General features: G+C 36.5%; 2 protein-coding genes across 4 annotated transcripts; both read left to right on the top strand.

Annotated features, from left to right (window-relative positions):
* The first annotated feature begins 738 nt into the window (after nt 1–738).
* On the top strand, nt 739–8,271 carry LOC122978875 (CMRF35-like molecule 3). Of its 2 annotated transcripts, XM_044345925.1 has the most exons (6): nt 5,316–5,409; nt 5,667–6,002; nt 6,084–6,185; nt 6,321–6,380; nt 7,511–7,624; nt 7,798–8,266. In XM_044345925.1, exons 1-6 carry the CDS (start codon nt 5,370–5,372, stop codon nt 8,112–8,114), a joined length of 969 nt encoding a protein of 322 aa, XP_044201860.1. In that variant the 5' UTR covers nt 5,316–5,369; the 3' UTR covers nt 8,115–8,266. The 2 variants fall into 2 exon arrangements, with proteins under 2 accessions (XP_044201861.1, XP_044201860.1); XM_044345926.1 differs by lacking the exons at nt 5,316–5,409; nt 5,667–6,002; nt 6,084–6,185; nt 6,321–6,380; nt 7,511–7,624 and adding exons at nt 739–1,096; nt 1,178–1,279; nt 1,415–1,474; nt 2,584–2,697 and having other exon boundaries at nt 7,798–8,271.
* Nucleotides 8,272–12,223: 3,952 nt separating this feature from the next.
* Nucleotides 12,224–16,456, top strand: LOC122978738 (polymeric immunoglobulin receptor-like). 2 transcript variants are annotated; one of them, XM_044345697.1, is made up of 8 exons: nt 12,224–12,377; nt 12,500–12,556; nt 13,632–13,949; nt 14,064–14,387; nt 15,022–15,126; nt 15,281–15,373; nt 15,773–15,816; nt 15,900–16,456. In XM_044345697.1, the coding sequence occupies exons 1-8, from the start codon at nt 12,338–12,340 to the stop codon at nt 16,182–16,184; spliced, it is 1,266 nt and encodes a 421-aa protein (XP_044201632.1). In that variant the 5' UTR covers nt 12,224–12,337; the 3' UTR covers nt 16,185–16,456. The 2 variants fall into 2 exon arrangements, with proteins under 2 accessions (XP_044201632.1, XP_044201631.1); XM_044345696.1 differs by having other exon boundaries at nt 15,758–15,816.
* The last annotated feature ends 1,372 nt before the right edge of the window (nt 16,457–17,828 follow it).

Here is a 17,828-nt window from a genome sequence, read left to right as displayed (position 1 = left end):
AAATAAGATTAAATTCAATGTACACATTTTCTTCTCAGTGTGTTGTTTTGTGTATTCTGTGAGACTGAAGTGTGCGTGTGGTTAACTATGGTGAAGAAGTGGAAAGACACTGAAAAAGCGATGTTCACACCTACCACAATACCCCTCACACACACACACACACACACACACACACACACACACACACACACTCACACACAAATGATAAACTGAAAAAAACGATGTGAAGCAAAGGAAGAGACCAGTGGAAAGGCCTCACACAGCTCTAACTGAACCTCCCACGCTTAATTATTATCCCCATGACTTCCTGGTTCACTGTGCAGTTTCAGTAACATTTCTTGAAAAGGACGAATGCCTTTCATTGGATTTCAAGCTAGTTAAGTGGACTGAGAGTTTGTGAAGTGCAGAGAAAGTATTAGACGCTGATTAATATAAAAAAGTGGGAATTTAACTAAAGGTCATAATGAGGAAAATGCTTCTTCTCAGCATCTGGTTGCTCTCTGGTAAGTGCCAAACTCAACACACATTCAAGCCTCTAAAATCATCTCTGTACAGTGTTGATATTCTTTGGTACACAGTTAAGAACATTTGCCTTTTTTTCGACACTTTAAATCAAATTTATTATTGAATGTCAACTCCTTTGAAGACATCCTGTTAAAGGATGACGTTCTCTTTAAAAACAGCCAAAGCTAAAGCTCCCTGCACATTTTAACATTTTTGATTACAAAAATACTAAAATCTGTTTATTTTTCTTTTGAAGTAACCAGATGCTATCACCACAAGGTTCTGGTATATTCAGGCCAGGAGGGAGGACCGGTTCACATCTACTGCCCGTATGACTCAGGATATGAAACATATCCTAAAAATTTCCTTAAGGGCCTCTATGGTCAAAGGGAAACTGTCATTAAAACCACTGATAAAATGTGCAAACAGAGGACAGAAAAGAGGAAGTATGATCTCTGTGATGACACGGAGAAAAGAATCCTGCATGTGACCATCTATAACCTGGACCTGAAAGATACTGGGACCTATTGGTGTGAAATAAATACAAATTCGTTTGATCCAAAAATAGAAGTTGACCTCAAAGTCCACAAAGGTATGTTCAAATCAACTATTCTCTTTCTATCTTTCTATCTTTACTTTTTGCTGTATTCATTCTTCTTCCTTTCTCTGACAGCTCCTGCACCTGTCAAACCTCAGCCGGTCCCCCTAAATCCTCCTATTCAGACTACAGTGGAAACCATCACCATGACTCAGCAACAATCAGCAAGAACAACAGGTTATATAAACTATTTATTCTACCCATTATGTTCAGGAACATATTTACTTATTAAACAGAGACACATTCATATATATCAAATACATCTCCATAAGCACAGGCATTTATCTGGTGGATGTTTCTTCTTTTTCTCAGTGACAGTGGATGCCAGCATGACAACAGTGGGGTTCACAACATCTGAAGATGTAAACACAGGTAACACATCACACACAGCACTTTATTCAGATCATGGGGAGCTTGGCACTTCAAAAAGAGGTGTAACAATTTTCTGTGAAAAAGTCTTGCTAATGAAGCCATCTGGTGTTCAGTCTTTATAATAGACAAAACAAGATTTACATAGCAGCTTTTAAACACAGAGGCAGTAAAAATACTTTACATGAAGGCAGAAAAATGCATTGAAACAACATTTAAAAACATAACAAAAAGGAAAGTGAAATCAATTAAAGAAGAATAAAATAGAATAAACTAATATTAAAATATACACAAAAAATAATTTCAGCTGAGGGAATAAATAAAAGGGAGAGAAAACCAGGAGAGTTTTTCATTTAGATTCACAAGAGTCTAAAGTTTTGGTGTATTTCAAGTGGCTGTAATCAATATTTATATATCAACAATGGATCAGAATCTTGTATGTGAAAGTTGTCGCTTGTAACTTAATGACACAGAATCATCACTCGACTCTCTGTTCTGGATTAACGTCTTTCAGCTCATCGTTTTTGTTTTATGGTCCACAACTTTACTGTTTTGGTTCACTCTCACCGATCTCATTGCGTTATTTTTGAAAACAGCAGGTAGATGCTGAATGTTCTGCTGAACATACAGTACAGTACTGGAGCATTTAGCAGCTGAAGAGCCAGATAAGTTTGGTGTTGGTTGAAATGTCAATATTGTGTTTAGAGCCTATTTCCTCTGCCCCCCAACTGGCCAAAAATCAGTTAATGTAGGCTTTAAATCATCATTTGGTTCCATCTTTGTGCAGAGCCTAGATACACAGTCAGCTGTTTCCCTTTCAGGGGTTTTGCAACAGGAAAATGAATGCTGAATTAGGATGTCACCTAGTTTGTTATTTAGATATTTAATACTTAATTTCAATACTTAATGTGTTGTACAAGTTTATATACTGTAGTATATATGGAGGCATAAAAGAGCAGACTTTTTTACTTTGAAATAAACATTTCTGTCAAGTAAAACTGAACAGCCTAGAGATATATGATTGTAAACTCCATTCTTAATTTTTACATTTTTTAATCTGTAGTATATCTTTGGGTATTAAATGTATTTAATGTGATATTTCCTTCTGTTAGCACCACTGGCAGGAAAGTGGCTGTACTTGGTTATAGCTGCTGCTGCTCTGCTGCTGGTTCTGCTGCTGGTTTTATATTTAAGACTGAGAGGCCACAGACGTGATACAGCGAGAGGTAAGTGATCTCAATTTAATATTTATGTCTCTGCAACATTATTATTTATCCAGTGAGTCTCTGACTGCAAATCAGGGGAGTTGGAGTTAAATGATTCTGCTCAATCTCTCAGTTTGCATCATGTCATTAATTATGGTTCAGATTTGTGAGATCTAATGCTCATTGTGTATTAGTCCCAGTCACCACCGGTTCATCTGACACCATATACACAACAGTAACCAGTTACAGAGGACGAGATGCCCACGGATCGGTTGGTCAACCAGTCACAATCCAGACTCAGAGGACTAATCCAGTGTTCAGCAACTCAATTAGCTCCTCTCTGCAGGACAGTTTCTCTGCGCCGATAATCAATCAGCACAAGAACATCTGCAGCTCATCCACTGACAGAGACCAAAACACCAGTGAGGACGACTCCCAGCCCAGGAGACAGATAACATTAGATGCCTCTGTGCTAACCTCTGTGGTGTACACCATCATCAAACACTCAAAGAATTAGTCCCAGCTGGTGTTATTGTTGTTTTATACACTCATTTCTTAATATTTATTAGTTTGTCAGTCAGTTCATTCAGTGGTGTGTTTGATTTCATCATTTCCTGTTTTATCTTATCACTGTACATTCACTTGTTTTAAAGTATGGAATTAAAAATCAGATGTAAATCCAAATTTTTCTACTGTATCTTTGCCACACTCTCTCTCCAATACGCTGAACAACCTTCAGCAAGCTTTACAGCCTGTTTAAAAAGTCTTACAACTGGTCTAATTAATGAGTCAGAAAGACTCATTTTTTAGAGTGTCAAAACAAAATGTTGGAGCAGAATATGATGCAATTCAATAACATATCAGTGATGGAAAAATGGGCAACAATTTATTGTTTGATTAATTATCATTCACTGTTTTTAATGAAGCATTGTGCCACCATTAAAGGAAGCTGGTGATCTTTCTTCTTTATTTTTCTTATTGTCAACAAATCTCATGTGAGAGCCAAACCAACAATTAATTGATCTACTTACAAAGTATGATATATTGTATTCCTCTGTATCATAGACCTCGATTATTGTCCAAAAACTATTAAAAACACATCAGTGAGTCACACCGAGTCACGGTCTAGTTTGTTTAGAAACGGCTCCAAAGACTAATAACAGCGATTAAGATTGTAACTCTCAGGAGAGAAGTTCCTTGTACGGCAGACACTCTGCTCATGTGCAAGAACGTGGTTTTATTAGAGAGCTTTGCCAGCTTGTTGTGCCACAACCTGTTGACTTTATATCACATTGTCAGTTTCTCAAAAAATGTCAGTGCAGTGATGTGGCTCATTGACATGTTTTTAATAGTTTTTGGACAACAACAAAGATCTACGCCACAGAGGAATACGATATATCAAGTGTTTAGATACACACACACAATACTTCTAAGTAGGATAAGTTCATTGTTGGTTCTTCACATGAGATTAGCTGAAAATAAGAAAAATATAGAAAATTCTCAACCTTGTTCTTTCAGAATTCATTGTTTTTCTAAAGGTCAAAGTAAAAAAATGTAGTTTTCATTTTGCAGGGATACAAAGTTTGTCAATGTGTTATCACTCTTCATACAGGAAAGTACCAAGACACAGTTTATGCAACACCATCCATTCCGCTACAAGATGCACACACAGACATCAACACTTCCTCTTCAACAGCCAATGAGGATCAAGAAACAGACGGCAGGACCAGCAGCATCTTCACTTCGTCAGCTGCTCAGCATCAAGATACCAGCAGAGATCACAAAGACAATATTTACTCCAACGTCTCAGTTTCATCAGAGTCTCAGATCCAACCGGACAGTCTCTTCTACTCCACCGTCAGCTTCAACAAGGACACAGACTGCAGCACTGTCACACCTCACTCTGCAACAGTCACATACTCCACCATCAGACACCAATCAACAGTCTACTGCAATGTCTGAGCTCAGTGCTGATGGTCTTCAGTGTTTGGCACAGTATCTTCCTCTCCTTTAACTTTCTGTGTTATGCTCAACACATAATCACTTACATTTATAAAGACAGTAAATTCACAGGTTGTTGTGAATTAGTTATTGTATTAATTATGAATTTATCATTTAACTTAATACGGGACAGATATTATGGAAGAGATACAGATGATGCATTTTCATCATGTCCAGTACCTAGATTTCACCCTAATAAAATAAGATTAAATTCAATGTACACATTTTCTTCTCAGTGTATTGTTTTGTGTTTTCTGTGCGACTGAAGTGTGCGTGTGGTTAACTATGGTGAAGAAGTGGAAAGACACTGAAAAAGCGATGTTCACACCTACCACAATACCCCTCACACACACACACACACACACACACACACACACACACACACACACACACACACACACTCACACACACACACACACACACACACACAAATGATAAACTGAAAAAGTGATGTGAAGCAAAGGAAGAGGCCAGTGGAAAGGCATCACACAGCTCTAACTGAACCTCCCACGCTTCATTATTATCCCCATGACTTCCTGGTTCACTGTGCAGTTTCAGTAACATTTCTTGAAAAGGACGAATGCCTTTCATTGGATTTCAAGCTAGTTAAGTGGACTGACAGTTTGTGAAGTGCAGAGAAACTATTAGACGCTGATTAATATAAAAAAGTGGGAATTTAACTAAAGGTCATAATGAGGAAAATGCTTCTTCTCAGCATCTGGTTGCTCTCTGGTAAGTGCCGAACTCAACACACATTCAAGCCTCTAAAATCATCTCTGTACAGTGTTGATATTCTTTGGTACACAGCTAAGAACATTTGCCTTTTTTTCGACACTTTAAATCAAATTTATTATTGAATGTCAACTCCTTTGAAGACATCCTGTTAAAGGATGACGTTCTCTTTATAAAACAGCCAAAGCTAAAGCTCCCTGCACATTTGACATTTTTGATTACAAAAATACTAAAATCTGTTTATTTTTCTTTTGAAGTAACCAGATGCTATCACCAGAAGGTTCTGGTATATTCAGGCCAGGAGGGAGGACTGGTTCACATCTACTGCCCGTATGACTCAGGATATGAAACTTATCCTAAATATTTCCTTAAGGGCGACTATGCTAAAAGGGAAACTGTCATTAAAACCACTGATAAAATGTGCAAACAGACGACAGAAAAGAGGAAGTATGATCTCTGTGATGACACGGAGAAAAGAATCCTGCATGTGACCATCTATAACCTGGACCTGAGAGATAATGGGACCTATTGGTGTGAAATAGATGCATATATGTATGATCCAAAAATAGAAGTTCACCTCAAAGTCCACAAAGGTATGTTCAAATCAACTATTCTCTTTTTATCTTTCTATCTTTACTTTTTGCTGTATTCATTCTTCTTCCTTTCTCTGACAGCTCCTGCACCTGTCAAACCTCAGCCGGTCCCCCTAAATCCTCCTATTCAGACTACAGTGGAAGCCATCACCATGACTCAGCAACAATCAGCAAGAACAACAGGTTATATAAATTATTTATTCTACCCATTATGTTCAGGAACATATTTACTTATTAAACAGAGACATATTCATATATATCAAATACATCTCCATAAGCACAGGCATTTATCTGGTGGATGTTTCTTCTTTTTCTCAGTGACAGTGGGTGCCAGCGTGACAACAGTAGGGTTCACAACATCTGAAGATGTACACACAGGTAACACATCACACACAGCAGTTTATTCAGATCATGGGGAGCTTGGCACTTCAAAAAGAGGTGTAACAATTTTCTGTGAAAAAGTCTTGCTAATGAAGCCATCTGGTGTTCATTCTTTATAATAGACAAAACAAGTTTTACATAGCAGCTTTTAAACACAGAGGCAGTAAAAATACTTTACATGAAGGCAGAAAAATGCATTGAAACAACATTTAAAAACATAACAAAAAGGAAAGTGAAATCAATTAAAGCAGAATAAAATAGAATAAACTAATATTAAAATATACACAAAAAATAATAGACAAGATTTCAGTGCAGTTGAGGGAATAAATAAAAGGCAGAGAAAACCAGGAGAGTTTTTCATTTAGATTCACAAGAGTCTAAAGTTTTGGTGTATTTCAAGTGGCTGTAATCAATATTTATATATCAACAATGGATCAGAATCTTGTATGTGAAAGTTGTCGCTTGTAACTTAATGACACAGAATCATCACTCGACTCTCTGTTCTGGATTAACCTCTTTCAGCTCATCGTTTTTGTTTTATGGTCCACAACTTTACTGTTTTGGTTCACTCTCACCGATCTCATTGCGTTATTTTTGAAAACAGCAGGTAGATGCTGAATGTTCTGCTGAACATACAGTACAGTACTGGAGCATTTAGCAGCTGAGGAGCCAGATACGTTTGGTGTTGGTTGAAATGTCAATATTGTGTTTAGAGCCTATTTCCTCTGCCCCCCAACTGGCCAAAAATCAGTTAATGTAGGCTTTAAATCATCATTTGGTTCCATCTTTGTGCAGAGCCTAGATACACAGTCAGCTGTTTCCCTTTCAGGGGTTTTACAACAGGAAAATGAATGCTGAATTAGTCACGTAGTCTGTTATTTAGATATTTAATACTTAATTTCAATAATTAATGTGTTGTACAAGTTTATATACTGTAGTATATATGAAGGCATAAAAGAGCAGACTTGGATTTTTTTTTTTTACTTTGAAATAAACATTTCTGTCAAGTAAAACTGAACAGCCTAGAGCTATATGATTGTAAACTCCATTCTTAATTTTTACATTTTTTAATCTGTAGTATATCTTTGAGTATTAGATGTATTTAATGTGATATTTCCTTCTGTTAGCACCACTGGCAGGAAAGTGGCTGTACTTGGTTATGGCTGCTGCTGCTCTGCTGCTGGTTCTGCTGCTGGTTTTATATTTAAGACTGAGAAGCCACAGACGTGATACAGCGAGAGGTAAGTGATCTCAATTTAATATTTATGTCTCTGCAACATTATTATTTATCCAGTGAGTCTCTGACTGCAAATCAGGGGAGTTGGAGTTAAATGATTCTGCTCAATCTTTCAGTTTGCATCATGTCATTAATTATGGTTCAGATTTGTGAGATCTAATGCTCATTGTGTATTAGTCCCAGTCACCACCGGTTCATCTGACATCATATACGCAACAGTAACCAGTCGCAGAGGACGAGATGCCCACGGATCAGTTGGTCAACCACTCACATCCCAGACTCAGAGGACTAATCCAGTGTTCAGCAACTCAATTAGCTCCTCTCTGCAGGACAGTTTCTCTGCGCCGATAATCAATCAGCACAAGAACATCTGCAGCTCATCCACTGACAGAGACCAACACACCAGTGAGGATGACTCCCAGCCCAGGAGACAGTTAACATTAGATGCTGGAACCTCTGTGGTGTACGCCACCATCAAACACCCAAAGAATTAGTCCCAGCTGGTGTTATTGTTGTTTTATACACTCATTTCTTAATATTTATTAGTTTGACAGTCAGTTCATTCAGTGGTGTGTTTGATTTCATCATTTCCTGTATTATCTTATCACTGTACATTCGCTTGTTTTAAAGTGTGGAATTAAAAATCAGATGTAAATCCAAATTTTTCTACTGTATCTTTGCCACACTCTCTCTCCAATACGCTGAACAACCTTCATCAAGCTTTACAGCCTGTTTAAAAAGTCTTACAACTGGTCTAATTAATGAGTCAGAAAGACACTGAAAAGGTGATGCGGCCCCCTCCCAAATACACACACACACACACACACATAAAGAAACTTAAAAAGTGATATGAAGCAAAGGAAGAGGCTAGTGCACAAGCTTCACACTTACAGCTATAACTGAACTTACCCTCGCTTCATGATTAAACCCACAACTTCCTGGTTCACTGTGCAGTTTCACTAACATATCTTGAAAAGGATGCATGATTTTGAAGTGCAGAGAAACTAGTAGACACTCATTAAAATAAAAAGTGGGAATTTAACAAAAAGGAGGAAAATGATTCTTCTCAGCATCTGGCTGTTCTCTGGTAAGTACAGTGTACAGTGATATTCTTATTTATACAGGTGGGAATATTTGCTTTTTTCAAGCCACTTTACATTAAATCAATAACTGCATATCAATCCCTTTGAAACAAAGCAAAACACATTCACTTTGATATTTTTGGCATAATTTTCTATTTCAAAAAAATACAGTTTCATGTCATGTATCTTCATGTATCCTCCTGTTTAAAGGGGATCTATTATGCTTCTAATTATTTGTCATATATATAATGTCACAATGTCAAATGTTCATGTTTAATATGGCCAAAGTTTCAAATAATGAGGTAAACATATATAGATATAATCCCTGTGAGCGGAGGGCTCCGGCTTCAGACAGCTCTGAACACTCGGTTTCCAACAGTTTTTTCTGCTTTCGAGACGAGCTGACATCAACTGGTGACTGATTTCTTTATCTGCTCCAGGCACAGCTCGCACGGTGCAGGGAGATACTATGCAGTCTTTTGGTGACAGCTGAATAACATTTTAATAGCTATGTTACCTTTGTTATTTCCTGACAGCAGATGTTTTCCACATCAGTCGGCATTTTAGCGCCTTTCCCACACGTAACTTACACCATTATGTCACACAATAAGCAGGTAATGAGCGTAATATTTACCAAACAGAGACGTCTTGCTCTAATCTTTGTTTGCTGCTGCGGATGTTCATGCTGCCCACTTGGATTTGGGCTCAAACATGTAGGATGGATTTGCGAAGTTGATATTTGGAGTAAAGAAGTGAAATCCTGCTATTATAGTTTGTTTACGTAGCTTCCGGAGATGGTGGAAGTCGGCCGTGACACAGCTTCCAGAAGCTAACCAATCAGAACAGAGTGGGCTCATCAGGAGGGGGGCCTTAAAGAGACAACAGCTAAAGCAGCCTGTGTCAGAAAGAGGCTGGACTGAGGAGCTGCATAAAGAGCCAGTGTAACATAAATAAGGTTTTTTTTAAAACTGTGAATCATACAAAGCTACTCTAATGAAGTCCTAGAATAAAAATATTGAGCTGGAAATGAGCATAATAGGTCCCCTTTAAGGATGACATTTGACCATTACAAAATAATCTGCTGTGTTTATTTTTCTTTTGAAATAACCAGATACCACCACATCTCCTCTTCATATGACTAAATACTTCTGTAAGGGCATCTATGCTGGAGGGGAAATTCTCATTAAAACCACTGATAAAATGTGCAAACAGAGGACACAAAAGAGGAAGTATGATCTCTGTGATGACACAGAGAAAAAGAATCCTGCATGTGACCATGTATAACCTGGACCTGAGAGATACTAGGACCTGGGAACCACAGGTTATTTAAGTTGTATGTAAATCCATTATGTTCAGGAACACATTTACTTACTGCAGTTAACAGAGACACATTCACATATGTATACCAAATACCTCTCCATAAGCATTAACCGTGTGACTGTGTCTTCTTTTTCTCAGTGACAGTGAATGCCAGCTGAACAGCAGTGTGGTTTGGAAGGTGCTTTTTATTGGGGAACATCCAAGTCTAAATCTACTTTTAAAAGGAAAAAACAGATAATTTTGTGTGAAAAAAAAGTCTTGCTAATGAAGCCATCTAGTGGTCAGTCTTTATAACATGCAAGGCAAGTTTATTTATACAGCACCTTTTAAACATGTTTTACATAAAGGCAAACAAATGCAATAAAACTACATTTAGAAACATATGACGAGGAGGATGGAAATTTTCTGTTTTGGTTCACTCTCACCGCTCTCATAATGTTGTTTTTGACCGCAGCAGGCAGATGTTTCCAGTGAAAAGCTCTAAAAAAAGTAAATGGTGAACATGATGGAGCATTTAGCAGCTGAAGAGCCAGATTGATATGTAAATGATGTGTTCACTCTATTCTGCACACTATCTATGTGCAGCTTCATGCCTGGTTGCACGGTCAGCTGTAATTCCTCTTTCAGGGGTTTTACAAAGAGTAAATGAATGCTGTGGGTTTCATTAGGCTGTCACTTTGTTTGTTATTTTAGTTAATTTAATGCTTTTATTAATAATGTAAGTATGTTGTACAAGGTTATATACTGTACCATATACAGATACAATATGTACTGAATTGAAGTATGAAATAGCAGTCATAATAAATGAATAGAAACATTTCAATAAACATTTCTGTCAAGTAAAACTAAACATGAAAAGAGATTTATGACTGTCCAGACTTTTGACTGGTATTGTATATACATATGTAGATATGTATATACATATACTTCACCTATATAACATATACATATGTGTATATCTATAGCTACATCTACCAGAACCATTACTTCTGCACATATTTTGCACAGCTTTTCTAATTTTATAACCTACAAGTCATGTCATGTAACTTAAGTATTGTAATGTGTATAATGTTTATAATGTGTGTTGAGTGAATTTATTTCCATTTATTTTTTATTTTGTTGTGTTTATTACTCATAGTTCTTATCTGTTCTTATCTTGTTTCCTGCACTGCTGTAATATGCAAATTTTCCCTCTGGGAATCAATAACATAATATCAATATCATAACATTATTATTGAAACTCATATCCTCACAGTACTTTTTGCCTGTCCACTGCAGTGCATGTTTTGACTAAAAGATTATAAAACTTTTGCTGTTTTATAGTTTTTATTTTAGCCACTATGACTACAAGTAACAGTTACAGGATAATGGTAAATGATAAAATGTTGTGTAAGAGAAACACAAGTAGAGTCAAACTGGCTCAGTAATGTCAGTTACAAGTTTGCTAACATTAGCCATCATAAGCTACTAGTCATACCAGACGAGGCACCTCAAATGTTGTACACATAGTTGTAAATGGCCTATATAACCGCATATAATATATACTCAGGAAGTGAAAAAATAAGGAATTTAATTAGCTTGATATCTTCTAATATTATAATTTATTTTAAAAACCACACGTTTCCTGATTTAATTGACTGTACTAACGTTATAAACTGTTTGATTAATGTTGCCATAATTTTATGTCTGTTTAATTTAGTAAGATAATGTTATAACCACAACAAGTCACCTGGTGATTTTATGTAAAAAGTTGACATTTAAACCTATAACTTATTGGCAAGTTATAGACCCTACTTAATCAAAATTTAAAATATTTTAATTAGTTGAGATCACTAAATAGTTGATGTCATTACAATAGATTGGGCCTGAAGGGGGAACAACATATTAATATCTCATCATAGCATTAATAGATGGTATTATAATGATTTTGATTGTGATTGAAAGATAAGAGGGATATTGTTGACGTTGTTTGGTTGTACATCCAAACCACCCAGGTGAATAATTACTCATTAATGATGAGTCAACACTCATCATCTATCTCTCCATCTCTCTTTCTCTTCTGTCTTTCTCTCTGATTCACTCTCTCGCTTTTGGCATAAAAAGATTCACATCCTCGTTCTAAAATACCATGCAAATTTTTCAAGCTATGTGCTAGAAAGGAGAAGTTGACAGAAAGAGAGAAAGAGGATGTGGCAGAAGGAATAAAATAGGATGATCAGAGTAGAGTATGTGCCACAACAACGAAAAAATTGAGTTTATAATTTGATAAAGTAGAATTTAAACTATAGTACACTGGAAAAAGCAGGATTGAGACAATGAGAATATCTCTAAAAGTCACCATCTGCTTCATGACAGGTAATATTATCTGACAATTCATGAAAGTGTTATTCTTTGATGAGACTGAAACCTGTTTTTTGTGTTATGATGAAATAATTTTTTCTTCTTGTGTTTTTTAATTTTTCTTATTTTTATGACAGCCATTGTGAGTTTATTGTCTGTGTCAGGAAACAAAGAAGGACTGGCCAGAATTAACTGTAAGTACAATGAAGATGGAAAGCAGCATGTAAAATACTTTTCCACACGCTAGTTTGTTGGATGTAAAAATGAAATAATGCCAAGAAAATCATAAACAAATTCAATGAACTAGTGAATTCAAGTAACTGTACTTTACAGTTTTGAGGTACTTGAACTTGACTTAAGTATTTCTATTTTCTGCTACTTCATATTTCTACAATTCACTACAACTCAGAGGAAAATGTACTTTTTTACTCTACTACATGTAGTTACTCTGTGGTCAATGATTTTTTGTAGAAAACCTTTTGTAGAAAACTTGTGATCAGCATTGTACTAGTACATATATACTGTAAAGTAGTTACAATTAATCACAACAAAGTACAACAGCAACACACCATTTACTGTATCAATGCCTGTTAATACATCATTAATATAGTCCAACAAATGGACATGTAACTATATAAGCAGCCTTCACATGGAGCCAAATGAGTACTGATACTATCTCTGTACTTTTACTTCAGTAAGACTTTGAATGCAGGACTTCTGCTTTTACTTAACGTCTCCCTCCACTCAGAAATGTTGCTTATAATAACTGTACTTCACTTGGATGTTTGAGCTTCACTGTGCAAAAACAAACGAATAAATAAAACATCTCAGACACAAATTAAGAGCGAACAAAAACATTAAAATGGCAGCTGGACAGCTAAACAATGATATGAAACTTGCTATAAAGTGCTGTAAAGCTGAAGGAGCTGCAGATTTGGGTGATAATTATTTATAGGTTCATCACTACAAGCGACACCTCTGACATTATGCATTGTAAATTGATACATACAAAAATATTGATTACAGCTGCTTTAAGTAAACAATGACAGACAGATTATTTGTGTATTATAGTCCAATGAACATCTCCTTCACGGTAACAATCAGAAAACTGACTGATGATGTTGAGAAAATTAAATACTATTGTAATGTGGACAGGTTTGAGTTGGAATTGAACCTTCAGGAATTTATATTTTTTGTCAATTTTTGTTGCCTTCAGTGAAAAAGTCAGCCTTCAGTTTCATGCTCAGTCATGTTTCCACTCTCTGGCAGGTGACAACACGCCTGTGAACCAGACGGCACACGTGGGAGGATCTGTTACCATCAACTGTAACTATTCAAGAGCTGAAGAAAGCAACGTCCGCTATCTCTGCAGAGAAGATGAAAAGCTCAATTGCAGAAATATGATAGAAACGCACAGTTCAAATTACACAAAGCGAGGAAGGTTTTCTCTGACAGACAACAAACAGCAAAGAGTCTACACTGTGACAATTTCCGGACTGACAAAGGCCGACGCAGGAAGATACAAGTGTGCTATGGAAAACAGTTCTTTCATTACATGTTCAACTGAGGTCCACCTGCATATTTTAAGTGAGTATTGATCTGCTTTTAATCACCTTGTTTCAAAACTACATGAAATACAAGTCTACAGAGACACTTTAGTGAAGCAAAGTGGCAGCATTGATCTTGAGTTATTTTTTTCAGACTGGGATGATGTTAAATCGGAGGAAATATCTGGTGGTACAGGAGACACTATCCAAATTCAGTGCTACTATCCTATCAGCCATGAGATCAAAGAGAAATCCCTATGCAAGGGGAAGGATCCTTCCAACTGTGAGGAGCTAATACATACAACAGAACAGGACAGAGATACCACTAAAGGCAGGTTCATTATGAAAGATAACAGAAGAGTGAAGTACTACTATGTGTACATCAAAAATCTGAGCATAAACGACTCTGGAACATACTGGAGCTCCTTTGATAGAACATGTTGGTATGCTGGATACTGCAAATTCCACCTTTCTGTAGGTGAGTACACTATTATAAACTGTAAGACGAGTATAGCTTATTCACTCTGTTCATATGCAACAAATGCTGTACGATTATATGATCAAAAGAAGTCTGTGCTGCTGTTGATGAACAGATGTTAACTCTGCAGGTTAACCCAGTCATAATACTGGTCCAACCCAGTATTATGACTGGAATCGGAAAAGACACCAGAACTATTTCATGGGACTGTTTTTTTACTCAAGGGCTGCACTGAAGTACAGATTAAGAATTAACATAGAAAATATATGATCCGTTTTTTTTTTTTTTTTTTTTAAATTTACACTATTTTGGTTATACTGTAGATCAAAATACCCAATAGAGTAATTACAATTTTGACCAGCTTCAATATTAAATGCAGAACCTTTGTTCGTATTTTTATATTTCTGTATTGCTACTTACACTTAAGTAAATGATCTGAACACTTCTTCCACCACTGACTATTTCTGAGTGAAAATGACAAGTGAAAGACCTAAAATGACAGTGATGGAATACAGAACCTCAAGTAATATCTGTGTGTATGTTTTGCATGCAGTAAATTCACTTATGCATTCCTCAAGTTTAGTCACAGCTCTATGCTTTTGCCTTTTTTTTTTTTTTTAAAACCCTTGTGCAGTTGAAAAAGGCACCAAGACAAAAGAATCAGACCCTCAAGCTCCGCAGGGAACAACAGCATCAGTGCTGACAGATAAGTCATCTACATCTTCGCAACCAGAGACGGGTGACAGCTGTTGTTCATACTTCCCTAAAATATACACTTGTACTGCACAGTCACACTGATCCTGATGCTCTCTTCTTACTGTATATGCAAATCCAGAGGATAATGAAACAGCACGTTTTCTTAAACAGTTTCTACTGATGTCTCTTGGTTGCAGGTATGATGGTCGGTGTGGTGGTGAGTCTGACATTGTTGGTGATAGCTGTGGTTGTACTTATACTGTGCAGACACAAACTCCCCAGCACACAAGGTGAGGCGTGGAAATTTGTCAAAAACGCTAGCATGAAAATGCAAAACCCCATTCACACACACACACACACACACACATATATACATAGGTAGTTTTAAAAACATTCTTCTTCTCTGGACTTCTCTCTTGGCTTTCAAAAAGATGGTTGGAAGTTTTTTTATGGGTAACTTCTGAAATTTAGGAGTCATGCTAAGATCTTTTCTTATAGACCAGATGATTTATAATGTTGAATGATTGAATTAAGGAGGAAAACATTTGTCGAAATTGAAATGAAAAGCTTGACTTGCACATCGCATGATTTTGACTGTGAGCTATATGCAGATAGACAGAAATATCTTGTTGTTTCCATCTATTTAAATGTTCTTCTTATTAATGTGTATTAAGTGTGTTGCACTGCAGGAGGATCATCAGAGCAGAGGACTAACACTGGAAACAACACAGAGGTGTGCATGTGTTTCTGTGCTTGTGAGTTTGCATATGTATACAACAGATGCATCTATCACACCGCTCCCCTTCTCCTCTGCAGGGAAATCATGGAGACTATGAGGAGATAGAGGAAAACTTAGGAAATACATTGCCGTCCATTTATGTCAACATCAACCCTCCTGCAGACCACCTGCACTACGCCAACGTCTATTTCCAGAAAGACTCTGTCAGTGTCTTGACAGACAGAAACACACTTCCTGACACAAATAAAAATGTCTCGTCTTGTGACTACTCTTCTATCAGTCCGACCCAGGGCACCACCCGTCCTCCAGCTGCAGGGCAAACTGTCTATTCTACTGTAAATCTTGAGGGTAATATGCCCTGAAGGATTTTCTCTTTTCTCCCATATTGTCCATAAACCCAGAATATATGGAGTGTTTATCTGCTTTCAGTTCAAGTTATTTGGTAACGCTTTTGAGTGATGGACCCTATGTTAGGTGTGTGTGTTTCTGGCATAGTTTGACTTCGTTTGCAGTACATCAGTTTATCAGTAGTATAGTTAGCATTTAGTGTGGCTAATAATACAGCATGTAAATGTGAATAATAATGTACATGTGCTCTGAATGTGATGAATAAAATATTATTTGAGAATCCTGATGTCCCTGGTTTGGGTCAATCATTCATCATTCTCTTCTTTACTTCCATAGTAATCATGCAGACATGATACGTTCCTAGTAAAAACTCTGTATGATGCACCTGATATGTCACAAAAATAATAACGACTATGAGGAAGGAAGTAATTGGTTGCATTTTGGTTGCAGCTGACTCAGAGTTGTCAGAATGATTCAATAAATTCATCGTTATGTAGATTTGCAGATAAAAAAGACTTATTATTAGACATTGGGTCATTAACAGCAGGTTCTTTAATGACACATACTCATATATTATGTAATACTTGATTCATAGATATTCAGAAAACACTTGTTTATAATTAGTTCATTAGAAATAGTTCCTGATTTATTCATTGGTAACTACTCACAATTGTAAAGCACGACTGACTACTGGCTATCGATTTAAATGTTTTGAATATTACAACATAAAGGAAGGTTAAATCCAACTAAAAGGTGGTGAAACATGCAGGCACAAATGTTATATTGAGTAAGTCTGCAAATAAATCAGCAGAATGCATAAGAATACACTGACAAACACCCAAACGCAATTTTTCATTGTATTCAGTTGCAAAACTATTTCTTGTGGTTGCTGCTGTCACCACCTCCAGTTCATAACACGTTTTTATTGAGGCAAGTGAGTTATAAATAGCCTGTATGGAGGTTCTTCAGTGTTTGATACAGTATCCAGTTTTAAGATACAATACCATGTCTTCTTTACTTTGTTTTGCTCTGCAGCGCTCCCTTGTGGCTGAACTACTGATCAGCCAGTGATTGGCTCCTTTCTGCCTCATGAGTACAGTAAGATCGGTAACCGTTTTGAGAGTAATTTTCCATTCGGGTCATTTTTCTAAAAAAAGAGAGAGAGAAAGTTTAAACTAGTTGACTGATTGAGATCAAGAAATCCTGCTGCTCACACTGTACACTAGTGCTCACACTAGCACAGCATCACTGACTGCACAGAGCAAAAATGCTGAGAAGAAGAATCAACATTATTTTACAGCATAAGTAAACTTACATTTTACAATGTATATTAAGGCAGCAGTTGAAAAAGAAAAAAAGTATTTGAACATAAAATATTTTGAGAAAAAACCCCCCAAAAGACTCATTTGTGGGAATAAATACTGCATTATACACTTGTTATGTTTGCTCTATAATAACTAGTTACTTACTGATTCACTTTAGTGAATAATATTTGTTAAAGAGCCCCTCCAGACATGTTTTAAGATGTATAAGAATACCCTGCTTGGAATAATAATTTGTGTCTGACATGTTGTTTTTCCACAAAAAAAAAGTTCAGTAATCTAAATAAGATAATAAGTTCAATTATCTTGTTTTCTTATCTTGAAATCCTCAAAATG

This window comes from Thunnus albacares, chromosome 3 (assembly GCF_914725855.1).
Source record: "Thunnus albacares chromosome 3, fThuAlb1.1, whole genome shotgun sequence".
NCBI classification, from domain to species: domain Eukaryota; kingdom Metazoa; phylum Chordata; class Actinopteri; order Scombriformes; family Scombridae; genus Thunnus; species Thunnus albacares.
Note: the sequence above shows the minus strand (reverse complement) of the source record. Positions and strands in the feature narration are given on the sequence as shown.